This window comes from Microcebus murinus, chromosome 23 (genome assembly GCF_040939455.1).
Source record: "Microcebus murinus isolate Inina chromosome 23, M.murinus_Inina_mat1.0, whole genome shotgun sequence".
NCBI classification, from domain to species: Eukaryota; Metazoa; Chordata; class Mammalia; order Primates; family Cheirogaleidae; genus Microcebus; species Microcebus murinus.
Genome location: NC_134126.1, coordinates 15,516,762 through 15,535,394, shown reverse-complemented (window position 1 = coordinate 15,535,394; position 18,633 = coordinate 15,516,762). Strand labels below are relative to the sequence as shown.

The following is an 18,633-nucleotide window of genomic DNA, read 5'->3' as shown; positions in this document are numbered from 1 at the left end:
TAACCTGAGTCAGAAAGTAATGGCTTGCAGGAAAGCTACAATTAGCTTTTTACTGGAAAGAAAGTTCCAAGAGATTTTTTTTTTTTTTTTTTTGAGGAAAGGAGGTGGAAAAAGAAAAAGAGGCACCCAAAAACTCTTGTGGTCTGCTGGGTCAATTGAGAAGACACCGAGTTATTTCAGTAGAGAGTAATTCCAAAGGGAGACACATTGATTTTTGGCTTCTCTTCATTGTTTTTGTTGCGGATTACATGCTCTTTTTCTAGCTCGTCTGCGGTGGCCAGAGGTGAATGAATTGCTTGTCCTTATAGTCCATTGATTTCTGTGTTGACACGCATTGATTTCAGCTCAGAGGAAGAGCAATCGCCCCAACAGAGCTATCTGCAGTTGGAACAGTTGCCTGGGGGCAGTGAGATCTGTGTCTGTAAGGTGTTCAAACAGAATGACAGTGCAGGAGTGTGCTAGGGCTGACTCAAGCAGTGACGGGAGGGTGGCTTAGGGACCTCTCCTGTCCTCTGCCTCACAGTCATATCAACACCTGAGAGGACTGATTAACCTAATGCAGATCTGTGGTCCCCAACCTTGGGGCTGCAGCCCAGTGCTGGTTGGTGGCCTGTTAGGAGACAGGCTGCAATCTCCACCTGAGCTCCTCACCACCCTCAACCCCCGGTCAGTGGAAAAACTGTCTTCTGTGAAACCGGTCCCTGGTACCAAACAGGTTGAGCACCGCTGAGTAGATCCTGCATGCCAGCCAGGGTGGCGATTCCCAAAGTGTGGGGCAGTCTGCATTTTACCTTGGGGAATGCTGAGCTCCTAGGCAAGACACTTTACAAGGCTGTCTCCACCTAGGGTTCGAGAGGGGAAGTGGGCACTCTGCTGTATCATGGCTGTAGTGGCTTCCGACTGGTTTCCCTGCCTCTTCCTCTGCTCCCCTGCAGTCTGCCTCACCCTGCCAAGTGGGATGGCGCAGTCCCTGCTAAGACCTTCCGGTAGCTTACCAGTCCATTCAGAGCAGAAGACAAAGGCCCTCCGAGATCTGCTGTCCACATTACGTCTCTGACTTCATCTCCTGCTACTCCTGTTCTAGCCACACTGGCCTCCTTGCTGCTCCTAGAATGTTCCAGGCATGCTTCCTCATTAGGCCTGTGCATAGCCTTTTCTGTTTTCCCTGTATCTGAATTGCTCACTCTTCCCTCAAGCTTGCCCAGATGTCACCTTCCCAATGAGGCCTGCCCTGCCCATACCGTGTAAGTTGCAGCCCACCCCGACTCCCACCCATTCTGCCTGGCTGACTCTGACACGATACTCAGTCCTCGGCTTAAATATCCTGCCTTTTAGGCAGCCTCCCCAGCTCCCAAAGACCCTCTCGGGCCTCCCAGAGCCCCTTATTCTTTTTCTCATTTGAGCATAAATCATGGTGTCATGTCAGAGTCTGTTTACTTGTCTTGTTTTAACTCTGGGGCCTAGCATGTGCTTGGCTTGTGGTAGGGACTCATATCAACTTGTTGAATAAGTAGACGATTGGGTGCATGAGTGAATGATTCAGATCACTTAAAGAAAAAGCTTAAAGATGGTTGAGAAGATCAGCTAATAAAGCTTGTAAAGCCTCCAATATTGTGCTTAGCTCAAAAGGAGATAGTTTATATTTATATATGATAAGGGAGGGCTTCTTGCCACAGAGCTTCCATATTGTCTATAATTCAACTAGTCCCAGTGAAATTTGCACTGCTTTTTATATGTGACGATTGATGGCCCAGTTTCATATCATTATATATTAATATTTTCCATGAAGATGATCTGTTAACATAATTAAGTATATACTAATTTTTGTAACTAGATGAAACATTTCTTGTATATATAAATTTGCAAATCAGAAAAAAATTTTCTCTTAGACCAGTTGTCTTCATTTTTGGATTGAAAAGTAGGGTTGCCATAATCATGAGAGACTTTTACAGAAGATTATGGTGAAGACAGTTATGAATTTGGCATAAAGGCCCTGGCAGCTGGAGGACAGGGGTATAAGGAGGTAAGAGAGCCCAGGGTCCAGGAAAGGAAGTGGGAAGGATCATGAAACTCATTTGGTCCATCCCTCCTTGTTTTACCCCAGAGCAAAGCCATCACTTGATTCTCATCAGATGATGACAAGATGACAAGGATGACCCAACCCCTCTTTTCCACACCTCTTGGGGCAGTCCCAGAGCTTGCTGTGTGGTGATACTGCATGATGCTGCCCAGGAAGGCCCAGGACTATTGTGCCAAGCCAAAGTGTGCCCTGTCCCCACTCAGTGCTGGGCTTAGCTAGAAAGGGCCACTGACCGCAGCTTTGCTTCCTCTACACAGACCTGCACAAACACACAGAGCCATGCCTGGGGGAGGGCGCAGGTGGAATCTAGGAGAAGCATGCATGAACCTATTACCCTCTACACATACGTGTACCTACAGTCACTGAAACACATATACAGTCTTGTACCCAGGGGATAAGACTATTTGAGGTTCTATCCACTTTCAACATACAACTTATACTATCCTTACCTCAACTTCCCAGAGAAACATTAGGTAGAGAATTGGATATTGAATTCCAGATAGTGTCATTAGCTGTGTCACCTCGGGTACGTCTCCATGCTCCATTTTCTTATTTATTAGATAGGAATGGTACTTACCTTGTATGTTGGTTAATAAACAGGACTTTCTGGTCTTGAGTTCGATAAGTGGAAGTTGTTATTACCATTGTCGTTATTACCAGAGCCCCACATGGTGCAGGGCGTGACAGCATGGCATTTGGAGTAGAGGCTCTACCAGTTAATGACTGTGTGATCCTAATCTGGGGAAATTACTTAACTCTTTTAAGTCTCAGTTTCCTCATTTGTAAAATTGAGTCAATAATAATAATTGTTTCATAAGATTTATTTCAAGAATGAAATAAAAATTTAAAGGATTTCTGCATGAAAGTCCCTTAATATGGTATCTAGCATAAAATAAAAACTCAGTAAATATTAATCATTATTTTTATTGATGATGACAGTGGTGGTAGTGGTGTCTACTGAGTCCTAAACCTCTTTCTACTCCACTCAATTGCAGTGTTTCCTTCCCCACCTCAAACTGACTACTTGCCCAATTGAACTTAACTTTATTCACTTAAGTTGAGTCATTTTCCCATTATTTCAAGAATCGTTAGAATTAGAATCTTGGCTTCAAGACTTTTAGGCAAGAGTGAAGTCCCAGTGTCTATATATTGAGGATGAGCTACAACTAAAAAATATAGAGGAGAATGAGGAGACTGGCTCTCTGCTGTGATCAAAACAATTAAATAGCTTTGTAGGCTTATGGAGTATCTAAAAATCTTATAATTGTGCAGGTGGATGAGGGAGCTCCTTCAATTAAAGGGGTGTGAGTAACAGCAAACCTAACTCAAATGGGCTCCAGCCATCAGGAGCTGCACTGGCTCATACTGCTGGCAGTCTAGGGTGGGGTGGCTTCCAGGCTGATGAGTGGTGGCTCCCCTCTAGCTCTTATGATCCTTGTGGCCCTCCCCGTCCCTATGTGGCAGCTTCATGCTCAGGTTGGCAGCAAGGTGGTGGCAGTAGTTCCATGGTTTGCATCCATGCAGGACATTGTCCAGAGGCAAAGACAGGGCCACTGCTTTTTCTAGCCTTCCCTTAAAAGCTAGAAGAATTTTCCCCAAAGCCCCAGTAAATGTTGCCTCATACTTTATTGGCTTTAAATGGATCATGCACCCTTCCCTTAACTAATCACTGGCAAAGGGATGGGGTCACCTTGACTTAGTCTGATTGGAACTCACCATGGAGCCAGAGCCCATCCCCCAAACCGTACAGACAGTGCACAAGGTTAGGGAGTGGAGTGATCTTGAAGAAGTAAGCATCATGTCTATGACATGTTTTCTTTTGAGTTTGTTGGAGCTGTGTAGGTGCCTACCTTCAATTGATCGTCACTGTTGGTCTAATCCTACAAGTGCCCTGTGTTCTACTGCACGACTTCAGGGGACACCAGTCTGAGCTGCACATTTGGAATTAACAACATCATGTACTGTGTGTATTTATGGAGGAAAAAATATCCTTCAGGTCATATTATCTCTGGAAACGTAAATTTTGTTCTCAATGAATTCTTTGGCTTGAAAAGCAGGTTAATCACAATAACATTATTAGTAACCATGTGGTAAAATATACAATGAATGACCAGAAAAAAATAAAAGCACAAAAAAGAACAGCCAGAGGGCAGAGGGAGGAGGGTGGGGTGAAGGGAAAATGCTAACAGCTTCCAGAGATCAGGCTGGCTTTGGAGGCGCAGGTATGTACATCCTTCTTCCATTTCCAGCAGTGCCAAGTGGCTGTGTCATAACTGAGATCCATCCACCGGTTGGCAGGCTTCTTTGTAACTCCCCACATGGTGTTTGATCACAGCTGAGAAGGTGGCTGGACAAAGGCTGGGATCGGAGGCAGGCCAGACATCAGGACCTGACTGGGAGGGGCCAGCCCTGGCAGACAGATGGGGCAGAGCTCAGCGTCTGGCAGGATGGCCCCTGCCACGGGGGCTCGCAACCGGCTCGCTTGGGAGGCACTCGAGGGCCACGCTGTGGAGGCCTCAAATGCCCAGCTCAGGGCTTTGCACTTGTTTCTCAGTTTCTCGACTCAGGCTGGCTTTCCCAGGCCAACCTGTGTTCCCTACTTCGAGCTACAGTGTGGAGGGCTGCCCTTGGGCTAGTACCTTTGCAAGCCTGCACTGCTATTATGATGCTGTTCAGAGAGGAAATTCCATCTGCCAGCATAGTTGTCTGTAACTTTACTGCAGGAGCAACTTACTCCTCTTTAAGAGATAATCAGCTCAAAACAAATCACTTCAAATAATCTTGGTCTAAGTGGGTGGGAGGGATAATATCAGGCACAAGTTGGAGATCCCCAGTGCTTCTGGAATTGGTACATGAGAAATGTTTTGATAGAAAAGAGGCGTTGGAGAAGATTTGATTTTGTAGCCCTGCGGATTCAATTGTGTGACTCTGACGCTGCAGTGGTTGGGATAGTCACCTTTCAGGGACTGTGTCTGGGCTCCCGGGAGTCAGCCCCACTCTCTCCCTGTCCCGGTCCTGCCAGCTGTGGGACCTCCACTTGAGTCTGTGAGTCCATGGGCTTGTAGCTTTTGTGTCCTTTGCAGCTATATCTGTTATATGATGGGCTCCTAGTGACTCTTCCTTCCAGAGACGAGGAGTAGTTTCTGAGGAGTAGTTTTCTGTTCTTAGTTTTTCACTTCCCTTAAGTGCCTCAGAAAAGTATGGGAAACTGCAGAACATCTTCCTTCCTCCCTACCTTTTTACCTACTTCCTCTCTCCTCCCCTCATTCCTTCCTTTCATATTTACTGACTACCCACGAACGCTGAGTGCCAGGGATGTAGTGGTGAATGCAGTAGACGTGGTCTCTGCCTTCATGTGGCTCCAAGGCTAGTGGGGCAGGGGCAGTCGCTGATCCAAGGATGCAGAGATAGGTATGTCTGGGACGGGAGCCTGCAGAGTAATGGACTGGGACCCACCAACATTTAACATTTTTGAGGTCTTCTTTTCCAAATCATCTAGAGCCTTTGGTGTATTGATTGACTGTCACAACATTTAGAGTTTGTCCTTTTTCTTCTATGTAGAAAAAAAAATTTTGTGGGTCGGTGCTGGCAGCGCTCCTGGCGCTCCATGCTGAGCCACTAAAAAAAAAAAAAAAATCTAGTATCTCTCTCTAAGCCTTTATGATGCTACAGTTTTTAGTAATCATTTAATTTCTCCCCTCAGTAGATTGGCCAATATCCAGTGTATCTGACACATTTGTGTTTGCATTTGTATTTGCTTTTGTGATCATACTACAATACAAACAATAGTAGTGTAATTGAGATTGTGAGAGCTTATTGATATTGATTTTCTCATCTTCCTCCTTGGCATACAGACAGGCAGACCACATTTCTGCTCTCTCGCCGTTAAGCAGGGCCAGGTGACTGAGTTCTGGTTAACAGAATGTGGGAGAAGTAATATATACCACTTCCAGGCCTTGCCTCTAAACCTCTTGCAAGATCTTGCAAGAAAGTGTTTTTTTTTTTCTTTTTATTTCCTGGTTTTGTAAATAAAGTTTTATTGAAATACAGCCACTGCATTTGTTTATGTATTGTCTATGCTGCCTTCATATTACAAAGGCAGAGTTGAGTAGGTGCAATTAAGGTCTTATGACCAGTAAAGCCTAAAATATTTACTATCTATTCTTTTAAGAAAAAAATTTACTGAAGCCTGCTCTAGCGGCTGGCAGAGCCACTGAGTACCAGGAATCTGGGTCCCTGAATGACTGCGTGGAACAAAGTTTCTCTTTCTCTTATTGTATTAAGCCATAGGTATTTTGAGGTTGTTTACTCTAATAAAAACTTAAGTCATTTTATATAATAGCTAATATTTATTGGGCATATTCTATGTATCCAGGAACTGTTCTACATGCTTCTATATTCAATTCTCATAACAACCTCAGAAGTATTTACTCTTAATGACCATTTCACAGATGAAGAAATGAAAGGCTATGTAATTTGCCCAGGGATTGGGTTGGTGGGGAGGGAGCTGGGATTCATGCCTAGGTAGATTGACTTCAGAGTGCAGGCTCCTAACCTCTACTCTTTTCCCCATATTTACTTCACTTCTGGTCCTAAGTTCTTCCTCAGATACTATCTTATTTGATTTTCCCCACGTTTTTCTGTAGTGCAGATTGTATTATAACCCTCATTGTTAGGTGAGAAAACTAACCTAGAGAAGAGACACCAATTGCTAACAGTTGCTTGACTAGCAAGTGACCGAACTGTAACCTGAACCTAGAGCTCTGACACCAGATTGCAGACTCTTTTGACTCCTCTGCAGGGACTCAGGCTGACTTCGTGAACACTCCACATTGAGGCAGAGTGGTTTCCTTGAGTCTTGGTTTACATTCAGAATGCACCAGCCTGTCAAATTGCTGTTGGACATTAGCCCGTCCTTGAGCAGTCACCATAACAACACAGACACATGGAGAGGAAGGTGGGGTGGGCAAAAACTGATGCCAGTTCAGGGGAGGAGAGAGCCATGCAGGGAGTGGGGTGGGTCAAGGAACTCCTCCTGGGTGTGGTTTTGTAAGTTCATTTTGTGATATGGATTGGAAATGGTTGAGAGGGACACCATCCTAGGGGCTTTTTAACAACCTAATTCATCTAGAACAGCACCCCTTGCCAACTTAGCACAACCTCTCATGACGACAGGGTTTCAAGAGTTTCAAGACATGACTCCTAGCAGAAAAGGCTACCAATTAAAGATGCAGATTCCTGAGCCCACCCAAGATCTACTGCATGAGAATCTCTGGCGAGAGGTCTCAGGAATCTGCATGTTTTAACCCAAAATGTAGATGGTTTTGATGTACACTACAGATTGAGAACAGCCTTAGGAAATCATGGCAAAGGAAAATAATGTCCAGTTTTTACTCTTCCTCTGTGGTCAGGTAGCAAGCTGGCTCAGATAAGAAAAATCCCTAGATGAACATTTATTTCTGCACGAGAAATGTTTCCTTTCCAAGCAGGTGGGTGAGGATGATGAGTAGAGTCATTCCTTGCCATTCGCTTTTCTGGGCAAGAAACCCATTAACTGTATCAGTTCTCTTCTCAAGAGAATAATTTTTAGAAAGGAACTCAGCATGGTATCTGAGTTGTATAGTCTTATACCTTAAAAATTGTTTCCCTCTTGTAATTTTAAATTTCTAACAGTTGGGAATTAGGATCCCTCTGCCTTCTTCCTGTAAGGCAGATGGAAGGAACAGAGGCAGGATAGCTCAGGGCCAGCTTGGGGACACTTGTGTGCCTACCACTCACCAGGTAGTGCCCGACAGTCCCATTTCTGTCCATTGTCTCCCAGCTTGTGGAACTTGGTGGTGTTTGCAATGGAGACTTCTTCTTTCTTGCTGAACTCAAAACGTGCAGGGTACAAAGACAGTATTAAGCTCACAAGAGCATAAGCTTCATTGACTTCCCGGTGTCTCGGTTTCTCTTAAGGTGGTTGGGGGATGCACATGTTCTGGAGGAATCAGAGAGTGAGTGGTGAGAGTGGATGGGCATGGACCCAGGGAGAGGAAAAGATGAATGTCCTCAATGTGAGACTCACCTTGCGGGGCCTGAGAGGCACAGAGAAGCCGAGCAGATGCATGGGCCATTATTCCTAAAGCAATAAAAAATAGATGAATACAGTGAAAACTCTTGATAGGAAATAAAGGAAAAAATGGTACAAAGAATGCAATATTTCTTTGTGGATGAAGATCTTGACTTTGACTCTGGAAGGTGAGAGGGGAGACGATGTCAGAGGCAGACAAGGAATGTGATTCCTGGTTCTCATGTCTCTGGTGGTGCAGGCACTTGGCCTGGGGGGAGGAGGTGAGCCCTTACCCTGCCACCCCACTGTGCCCTAACAAGCAAAGGAAGAGATTTCCTGGGGCTGCTGTGTTGCACTAAGCCCTCTTCCTCCTCAGGAGCCCCATGATTGAAATCACACCCTTGCCCAGTAACCAAACATAGCAATGAAGGATAAGAAGAAAGGTGGGGGCCAGGCACAGTGGCTCTGCCTGCAATCCTAGCACTCTGGGAGGCTGAGGCAGGAGGATTGCTTGAGGTCAGAGTTCAAGACCAGCTTGAACAAGAGTGAGACTCTGTCTCTCTACTAAAAAAAAGAAAGGTGTGTGTGTGGGGAAATTAGCTGGGTGACTAAAAATAGAAAAAATTAACCCAGGATGGTGGCACATGCCTGTAGTCTCAGCTACTTGGGAGGCTAAGGCAAGAGGATCTCTTGAGTCCAGGAGTTTGAAGTTGCTGTGAGCTAGGCTGATGCCACTGCACTCTAGCCTGGGCAACAGAGTGAGGAGACTCTGTCTCAAAAGAAAAGAAAAAAAAAAAAAAAAGAGAGAGGTATGTAGGTTGAAAGCAAGGGTTAGAGGAGTAAGACAGGTACCCCGGGGCTGTCATTATCTCCTTCTTGAACCAGTACCTGAGAGCAGCAGGACCTGTTCTTGTTCCATTCTAGACTGGGGTTGGGCCATAGGACAGCAACTCTACTCTCAGGAAGCTTCTAACGTGCTCTGTCCATCCCTCCTTCTGTTTTGTAGATTTCCATTCCCTAGTTTTGCCTGGTGCTCCGTCCATGGGCTTACACTGAATGGCAATGATGGAGTCCAAGAGATGCAGATGAAGGCCAAGGTTTTATCAGAACAGAGTCACGCCCATTCATTTGTATATTGCCTGGCTGCTTTCATGCTATAACGGCGTAGTTTGAGTAGCTGCAACCAAGACTGTGTGGCCTGCACAGCCTAAAATATTCACTATCTGGCCCTTTACACAAAGAGTTTGCCAATCCCTGCTCTAGAGGGTTTTGCACTGGCATTTAAATGCTTAGCCTTGAAGTGACACATGTCACTTCCATTCACAATCCACTGGTCAGAACGGTCACATGGACCCACCCAAACATAGGGGCCAGGATATGCATCCTACTATGTGCATCCTACTAGGGGGATAAACAGAATATTTGGCAAACAGCACTTATGACCCCCATTCGTACCTACTGTGTGTCAAACTCAGTACTACATGCTGGATACAGAGAGATGAGACGAAATCCTTGATCTCAAGGAACTTAAGGAATGCCAGATTTGGGGGCTGGGAGAGGGAAAGCTCAGTATAAAGTGGATTCAAGCGTCCTTTCCTAGAAGGTGTAGACTGGCTTGTCTGAGTTGCCTGGGACGAGGATGTTCTCTCAGCTGGCGCTAGCCAGACCTGGGGACTGGCCGGCTTGGCAAGCAGCGGGGGCGACAGAGTCCGCTGATGAACATTTGTATCAATAATAGAAGGGTTGTATAACAGGGATTCTTAAAGGAAAGATGAGATAATTTCATGTTTTGATATTTGCAAAATTGATTCTGTTGAAGCCAAGCTCTGCAGTGCATATTATTGCTGCTGTAATTTTGGCAAAGACGTGATTCAAACTGGCAGAATGTCTGGGAAGAGGAAACCCAGTAAGGAGATAGAGGGTAGGGTGGGCCAGGAAACAGGGATCAGGAACCAGGTTCTGGTGGCCTGGTGAGAGCTGGGAGGGTGGCTTTGCCACAGAGGGACACAGGAGAGGAGGCTGCAGACGACAGATCCTGAGAACTCTAGGAGTTGCTGGAGGTGCTGAGGCCTGGGCAGGGCGTGGGAGCGGGCAGGGGAGGGGTGTGTGCATGTGTGTGGTGAGGGAGAGACATTTAAACATCGTAGGAATGAAGGATAAATTTAAAATCCATCAAGGGGAGCTGAGACAGAATGACAACGTGAGGAACATGAATCACTCTTTCTAGGGACCCACCCAACTGTTGGCAGGATTCGAAATGTATTTTTTTCCTTCATTTCTCCTCCCTACCGAGATCATTCTGGACCCTTACCTTTTCTGCCCCTGCTCCTTTGAGCCAGCCTTGGTGGCCACGTGTCTAGCCCTGGCCAGCCTGTCCTGGGAGCCCCTGGCTTAGCACCAAGGCCTTGGGGTGTGGTGCTGGCAGGTTGGGAGGCTGGTTTAGATGCTACAAATGGAGGGGACAGATGAAGAAGATACCTTATGGGCCTGCTGTCCAGGGACATTGGGGTCTATTGAAGCTTTATCCCATCAAGCTTTATCACATACGCACTAAGATCATCCTATCATTTGGCCCTTTCTTTTATATTTGCTACCTTAGCATAATGAGGAGGGGGCTGGGCGAGGCATCTATGGATTCGGCTTCATGTGGTAGGGGTGGTGTGATCAATATAGTGGGAAAAACCATGAGACAGCATTTGAAATCTGAGTCCTCTCTCAGTGCTGATCTTTATTGGCAGTGTGACGCCAGGCAAGGCTCTCTACCCTCTCTGGACCTCAGCTTCCTCGCCTAAAATACAATATGGTTAGAGCATTAAGTTTCACGACCATTTTAATACTCTTTGTGATCTGCAGTTTGACTTGTGGTCCAACCTAGGGAAGCAGGGGGAGGGGCAGTGTCTGGAGGGCAGCATTCTGGGAGGATGCCTCCACAGGGGACCCAGGGGTCCCCCATATGTGGTGGGTGCTAACCAAACACTGTGGAGTGATTTGGATGCCCGGGCTCCTCCAAGCATGGCAAACACACACCCCTTAGAGCCGGGGGGCAGGTGTGTGCTGCTTGTGGTCAGCAGGGGTGTGGCTGGGAATGTGGGTCAGGGGGAGGTTGGGCTCCTGGCGAGGAGTGAGGCAGTAAGCAGCCATCTTGAAAAGGTGGCAAGTTCAGGTCTTTTTGAGTCAGAAGGGCTGTGGCCCAGACCTCAGGCTAGCTATGGGAGCTCTTTCTGAATCCTTGGATTTCCTAAATCCTCCTTCATGTTCATGTTCTTCCTTTTGCCTATATTTCTCCCCGGTTCTTCACCCAGCCAACTCTGTTTAAACCTAGTTCAAAGGTCGTTTCTTCCACAAAGCCCTCCTGACCTCCCCTAGCCGGGCTGGTGCCCCTCCTGCGAGCTTCAGTAACGATCAGGTCTGCCTCTGTCACAGCACTTCACGCTGTGTGATCAAAGTCGCTGTCCTTTCTGTCTCTCCTACAAGGATGACACGGACTAAGTCCGGTTCATCTTGGTGTGCTTGGTGTCAATGTCAATGCTGATGGAATCAGTACGTCTTCTAGAGGCAAATCTGGCCATATCCTCCTTGGCACGGAAAAGGAAACGGGGCACAGGGGACGGGGGGCTGGATTCACACGTGCTCCCGGGTCCTACAGAGGATACTGCATTAGAAAAGGAGGAAGGAACCCATCTGTACACAGGGCCCAGGTCTCAAGAAGAGCCCACCTGTGGCTGGAAGTGGGGGTGAGAATGCAGGAGTCAGGGCAGCAGGTGGTGTTCGACACACCCAGAGGAGCTGGGGCACTGGGAAGGGGGTTCAAGGGCTTCTTTCACCAGAAATTGGAGGGAAGAGCGGCTGGCTGTCCGGAGTGTGCCTGAGATGGGTAGCCTTTGGAGTTCTCTCCATGTAATTATTTCTTGAACCTCTCTCTTCTGCACTAGACCGTGAGGGCAAGAGGCAAGTGTGCTTTGTTAAACTTTGGGTACCCAGCACCTGGCACCCAGCTCGGTCCACAGGGGTGCTCCTCATTTACTGAGCTCCTACTGTGCGCCAGTGCCTGGGCCTGGCCTGGGATGACACACTGAGCGAGCCAGGAGCCTCGGCCTGGAGCACAATGTCATTAACCTCTCTCTCTTCTCTCCTTCCCTGTGCCCTCAACCCTTCCCCCACCCCCGCCCCTTGTCTGTGCCCACCCCTCCCCCCGCAGAGCAATGTTCTGTGATGGTGCCCGAGATGCGTGGACTGAGCCCCGGCCGCAGGCTGCCCGAGCCCGCCCCCTGCCCGGCTACCGGGAGCCCTGAGCCGGGCGCCGCGGGCCGCCACCGCCGCCGCCACGTGCTGGCGCTGCCCGAGGACGAGGCATGGCGGCCCCAGCAGAGCGCCCTGCTCGAGGCCGACGCCTCGGACGAGGTGGGCATGCTGCCGGCTTCCCCGCGCGCCGCGGCCGCCGGCTTCGACAACTTCTTCCCGGTGCAGGAGGCCGAGGGCCCGGGCTGGGAGGGCGGTGCGACGCTGGACGCGGGCTCCAGCCCCTTCCTCCCCGTGAGCCCCGAGGTCATGAAGCGGCGGCGCGGGGGCCTCATCGAGCAGCGCGACATCATCAAGGCGCACGAGGCACACAAGATGCAGAGCACCCCGCAGGCGCGGCGCAAGGAGTGGGAGTGAGTACGGGCCGAGCGGGGCGGGGTCCGCGGGAGCGAGGTCCCCGGGCTCTGCGCCACCAACGGGGGAGGCGGGGGCCGGGTCGTGAGGTACCTGTGGCTGTCCCCTGGGCTCGCCACCCCGCCGCAGGCCTCGCTGAAGCTCGCTGCGGTTCGCAGCTGTCAGACGGGGCGAATCAAGCTTGCCTCTCAAGCTCACCTGTTTCACCTAGATTTTGTGGAAGAAGAACTGGGATCTGATTCATATACTGAGCTTTCCTGAAAACCATGGAAAATCGATCCCAACGTGAATCATCTATCCCTCCTTTCCTTCAGGACCTGTGGCTAAGCCCACTCTCCGACATCACGTGTGGAGGAAGGGTTACCTGTCAGGCCAAGTCTCCAGTGGAAGGAACAGCCTGACCACGATCTGCGGCCACCCATGGCGTTGTCTCTGCGCTTACCGTGTAGGGCCAGAAAGAGTTGATGTTCTGTCTTAGATCTGCTTTAATCCAATTCATGTGTGTTGAGAACTTGAGCTTTTTATTCCTATGAGTTCTAAATTAAAGAAAGATGGCATTTCATTTGATTATCAGTCACCCAGGTTTTTACTCCACATAAGGACTTTGTTTTGTCATGGTTGCATATTCTGTGGTCTGGATGTTTTTAACTCCTCTTGCCTTAGTTTGTTGACTTGTTAGATGTCATCAGCTGCAAAGAAATTAGTAACAGGTGTTTTTTGATGGTGGCGGTCACAGCGGGATTTGCCAGTTTGGTTTCAGTAGATGTTCCAGATGGCGGAAGTAAGGGTAGGTTACCTGATGTCTGTTTCATACCAGCGTTAATGTCTGTTAGTTTGTGTGCTCAGTCAGTGAGTATAATGTACCGAGCTCCTGGGATTCAGAGAGGATTTGTGCACAGCCAGCATTCAACAAACCTCTCCGCTCTTCATCTCTCAGTGCTGTTAGTCGTTAAAATCTTACGGAGCTCTCTTTAAGTGCCAGGCAACATTCTGAGCACCTTACATATGTTAACTCGTGTTAATCCTCACCATAACTATGCAGTAGGTACAATTGTAATCTACATTTAACCAATGAGGCACAGAGAAGTTAAATGACTTTCCAAAGGTCACTTTAATAATGGCATGGTCATTTTTATTTGATATTGATTAGTGATTTGAACCCTGGCAGTCTGGTTCTAGAATCCATACTTTTAACCAGGATGGCACTGTGCCTTTCACTCCAATTCCCACAGTACTTCTTTTATTATTTTTTTTAATTTTTAATTTTTTATTTATTTTTGAGACAGAGTCTCACTCTGTTGCCTAGGCTAGAGTGCCATGGCGTCAGCTTAGCTCACAGCAACTTCAAACTCTTGGGCTCAAGCAATCCTTGTGCCTCAGCCTCCTGAGTAGCTGGGACTACAGGCATGCTTCACCATGCCTGGCTACTTTTTTAATATATATTTCTAGTTGGCCAATTAATTTCTTTATATTTTTTTTAGTAGAGACGGGGTCTCCTCGAACTTATGACCTTGAGTGATCCACCCACCTCGGCCTCCCAGAGTGCTAGGATTACAGGCATGAGCCACCGTACTAGCCTCACACAGTACTTCTTATGGCATCAAGCCTTTCACTCCAATTCCCATAGTACATGCCATTGAGATGCCATGGCAAGAGCGTTCTCGTGGGGTTGAAAGACTTGGGTCTAGTTCCCAGGGTGACCTAATTAGTGGTGTGACCTTGAGTAAGTTACCTCATCATGACTTTGAGAAATGAGTGGGAGGAAGTACATGGCCATTTGAGTACCATGCAGATCTGATAGTTGGTATTTCTTCATATTTAGAAGTATTATCTTTTTATGCACCTCTATCTTATCTTCCTAAGGGGATCCCGAATAATTTGAGGGCAGAGACTATTTACAAATTGTTCGTGTCACTCAATGCCTGTCATGTGGCCAAACCTTAGAATTCCTGCAATACTCAGTGAAAGTCTAGCTTCCCCATGACTAGCAGAGTGCAGATAACTTTGCTGCCTTTCACTAAGTTAAACATTTGCTAATTGGAGGATGTCAAGGTCTGGTATCAGCCACCTGTGGGGTGCAGTGGGGATGATTGGGAAACTGCTTTCATCTGGGCAGGGCCATGAGGAAGTGACATAGTGAAGACACATCAATGGCCTTGGGGAATGGCAGCCTTTGGGAGTATAGCAGTGGGGGAGGAGCTCACAAAGGAGGTGAGAGGAGTGGCCAGGGAGACAGGAGGAAAACCAGAGAGTATAGGGACAAAGAAGCAAGAAGAGTGTGTTCAGAAGGAAGGAGTGTGTTCATCTGTGTAGGATGTCGCTGAGGTCAAATAAAATGAAGATAGAGAAGGAATCATTGGTTTTGGCAACACGAAGGTGACCGTGATAGAAGCAGTGGCAGTAGGGTGAAGGCTGGGTCAGAAGCCCAGCTGGAGTGGGTTGGAGAGAAAACGGGAAGTGTTAGAGACAGTGGCATTGCCCTGTTCCTCCCTGCTCCCCAACACTCACACCTCATCACTGCAGGCGGCTTGGGGACCACCATGCTGAACACCATCGTGCTTTCCCCCTGCCACCCAGACCCCTTCCCCTTCTGGCTCCGTACGTGCCTTAATCTGGTCTGCTTCCCTGCCTCCCCAGCTCTCCAAACCTTAATATTGCACTGCCTGGACTCATGTCCCGTCATCAGCAGAGTCCTCTACATCCTCCCCGCCTCCTCTGGACATTCCCTTCGCTTTCTCATTCTTCCTGGAACCCGCCCCCGAGAACGCTGCTTGATCTGTGGTTGCCTCCTGCGTGGCCGCGTTCCCTTCCACACTGCCTTGTATTCTGGAGTCTGGAGCCGGGGTGTGTGCCTGCCTCCTCCTCGTTGTTTCCAGACCATCATTCCTCACTCCTGTCCTAAAGATGCCAGTGTCGGAGCTCATCTCACAGACAGTGCCACCTGCCGCTCCTTGCTGCTGCCATCCACAGACTCCCGGGGAGATTTCAGCCCTGTGTTTGCTGCCTGTTTTCCCCCCTGCCAGCAGTTCTTGGTGACTTCAGTGTCCGTGTGGATGAGCCTTCCTGGACCTGGCCTCTTGCTTCCCTAACCTCTTCTCCCCAGTGAGTCCGCCTCCTCGCTTCCTGCTGAGACCTTACTTCCTGTTCTGCCCAGACCGTGTGGTAACTGCGCTGCTCCAGAATCCCAGCTGTAAGTGTCCTGCTGTCTGGGCACCACCTCTTTTCTATCCATTTGCCCCCTCTGGTGCTTGATTCCCAAGATTCTTTAATCGCCTGCCATCCACAAGACATCTATCCTGTTACTTTTTCACTCCCTCCCTCCCAACGATGGCCTCACTTCCCATCTTATTAAACTAAATTCCATTGTAAGCACCAAGAATACTTTCCAGAGCACAATAGTGACCTTTTACTTGAGGTTTCCTCCTACCCTCTCAACTCTTTCTCCTACCAGCTTCTCAGATAGAACCAACCATCAGCCAAGGGCAAGAAAGCCGGGAGCCTCCCAAGTTAGTTTCTAGTCTATTTCATGCTTCACCTTCATTATCATTGCTCCCTGCTTTCACCCTAGCTTTCTTGCCCCTCTGTTGCTTCATTCTACTGGTCTGGTAGAACTCTATCTCTTTTGCTTATCTAGTGACTGCCAAAAAAATTAAAAATTAAAAAATCATGCTTAAATCCCAATTGCTACTATTCCTCATGTCAACTTGGGCAGCAGAATATTGCTGAGTGTAGACATGGCCTCACTGTAGACTGACGACTGCCATCTCAACTCAGCCCTCATCCTGCCCAGAAATTCTACTGCTTTTCCTCTTCCATTCATTCTCACACTCTTCTAGAGGCTATTTCCTACACCTTTCCTTTGATTCTCAAACCCTGATGTCTCCTGTCTGCCCACTTCTAGCTTATGACAACAACTGCCTTCCTATCTCACTGGGAAAATAGTAGCAAACAGAAGAGGCGTGCACAAGCTCCACCCACTGCATCGGTCACCTGCTGCACCTGGGCCACTGCACCAGGTCTTTCCTTCTGTGACTGGGGACCAAGCACTCATCGAGTTCTACATGGAGACTGGTGCCCACATAGAGCAACATGAGCCTTTTTATCTACTCTCTCTGTCTCCATTTTTTCCTCCTAATTCCCTCTGGAACCCATTCCGATCAGGCCTTTGACCCAGTCAAAACTGGCTCTTGACATGGTGACATTGACTTCCCCATGGCCAAGTCCAGTGGGTGATTCTCCTGTCCCTCTTCTTTGACCCAGCAGCAATAGCAGCATGTGATCACTCCCTCTTTCTTGAAACTCTTTTTTCACATGGTTTCTATGATACCACTCTTGGTTCTCTTCTCACCTTGCTGGTTGCCCATCAATTTCTTTTGCTGATTTCCTCTTCCTTTTCTCAGTCCCTAAACATGGGAGGGCCCAAGGCTCAGTTCGAGGGCCTGTTCATTTCTCGCCAACACTTCCTTCCTAGTCATCTCATCTGGTCCTGGACCTTTAGCTTCCATCGTGTACTGGCGATGCCCAGATCTGTATTTCCGGCAAAGACCTCCACCCTGAATCTGAGCTACCACCTACTTATTCAGCACCTTCACTTGTATGTCCACAGACATTTCAAACTTCACACATCCAACATCAGAATACTGGTGCCCCCCAAACCTGCTTCTCCTGTTGTCTTCTCTGTCTCAGTAAATAGCACCTGTGTTCTTTAGGCTTCTGGGGCCTCCAACACTGGAGCCACCTTGATTCTCACATTGACATCCAGTTCTTGCCAATCCCCATCGGCTGTCCCTTCCAAACATATCAGACCACTGTTCACCATGTCTGCCATGATCCCCCTGGCCCAAGCACCTTTTATTTTTATTCCATACACACTTATCTGGGCCTTACTTGATGCCAAGCACTGTTTTAGATATTTGTAATTTTACAGATATCAATTCATCTACTCTTATGAAAATTGAATGGGGCTGGTACCATCATTATCTCCATCTGTACAGTTGGGGCACAGGCAGTTTGAGTAACTTCCTAAGAGGATAATGTCAGCTGCATCTTAACCAGCCTCCCTACTTCTGCCCTTCCTGCTGGAGTCTTTTCCCCCATTGCAGCTAAAGATTTTTTTCTTTTCGATTACAAAGGATTTGGAAAGATAGTATGAGGAGTTTCTGTCAATCAAGAGGTCTTTGGGAATGTATCACGTTAGTCCTCAGCTCAGAGTCCTTAGTGGCTTCCCATCTCCCGCAGAAGAAAACTCAGGTCCCCAGCATGTCCTACAAGGCCCTAGGTGACATCCTCCTCTACCTCTTGGGCCGCTCCCCCAGCCCCCTAGAGATGCACAGGCATCTTGGCTGCGACTCTTCCTATCTCCCCTCACTCCTTCTACCCCAGCCACTCTGGCACCCTGCTCCTCCTTGAATGTGCTCAGACCTCCCACTGCAGGGTCTCTGCTTTGCTGTTCCCTCTGCCTGGAATGCCATTCCCCACGACCTGTGTGGCTCCTCCCCTCCCTCACTTTGGTTATGCCTCTGCTCAGAGAGAACTTCCTGAGCACCCTATATAAAATAGCATTTCCATGTCACTCTCTTTCCCTCTTTTTTTTGCTTTATTTTTCATCCTAGCCCTTATTATTGTTTCCCCCGATACACACACACACACACACACACACACACACACTGGAGTGCATGCTTCTTGAAAGCAGGACTTAGTCTTATCTCCAGCAACAGTGCCTAGGGTATAATTAGCACACAATAAGTATATGTTGAATGAATGATGAAATAAATGCACTGAGGGGAATTGCTACCCATTCTAATTAGCTTGCTTCCACGGAAGCAGGCGTCTGAGTTCCCTGGGACAG

General features: G+C 48.0%; 1 protein-coding gene across 1 annotated transcript in view; it reads left to right on the top strand.

The window, feature by feature from the left end:
- CACNA1E (calcium voltage-gated channel subunit alpha1 E) overlaps positions 1–18,633 on the top strand; it is a 470,804-nt gene that overhangs the window by 71,903 nt on the left and 380,268 nt on the right. The window contains exon 2 of the mRNA XM_075997040.1: positions 12,331–12,784. Within this exon, the coding sequence (XP_075853155.1) occupies positions 12,345–12,784 (440 nt within the window). The 5' untranslated portion in view covers positions 12,331–12,344. The remainder of the gene's footprint in view (positions 1–12,330; positions 12,785–18,633) is intronic.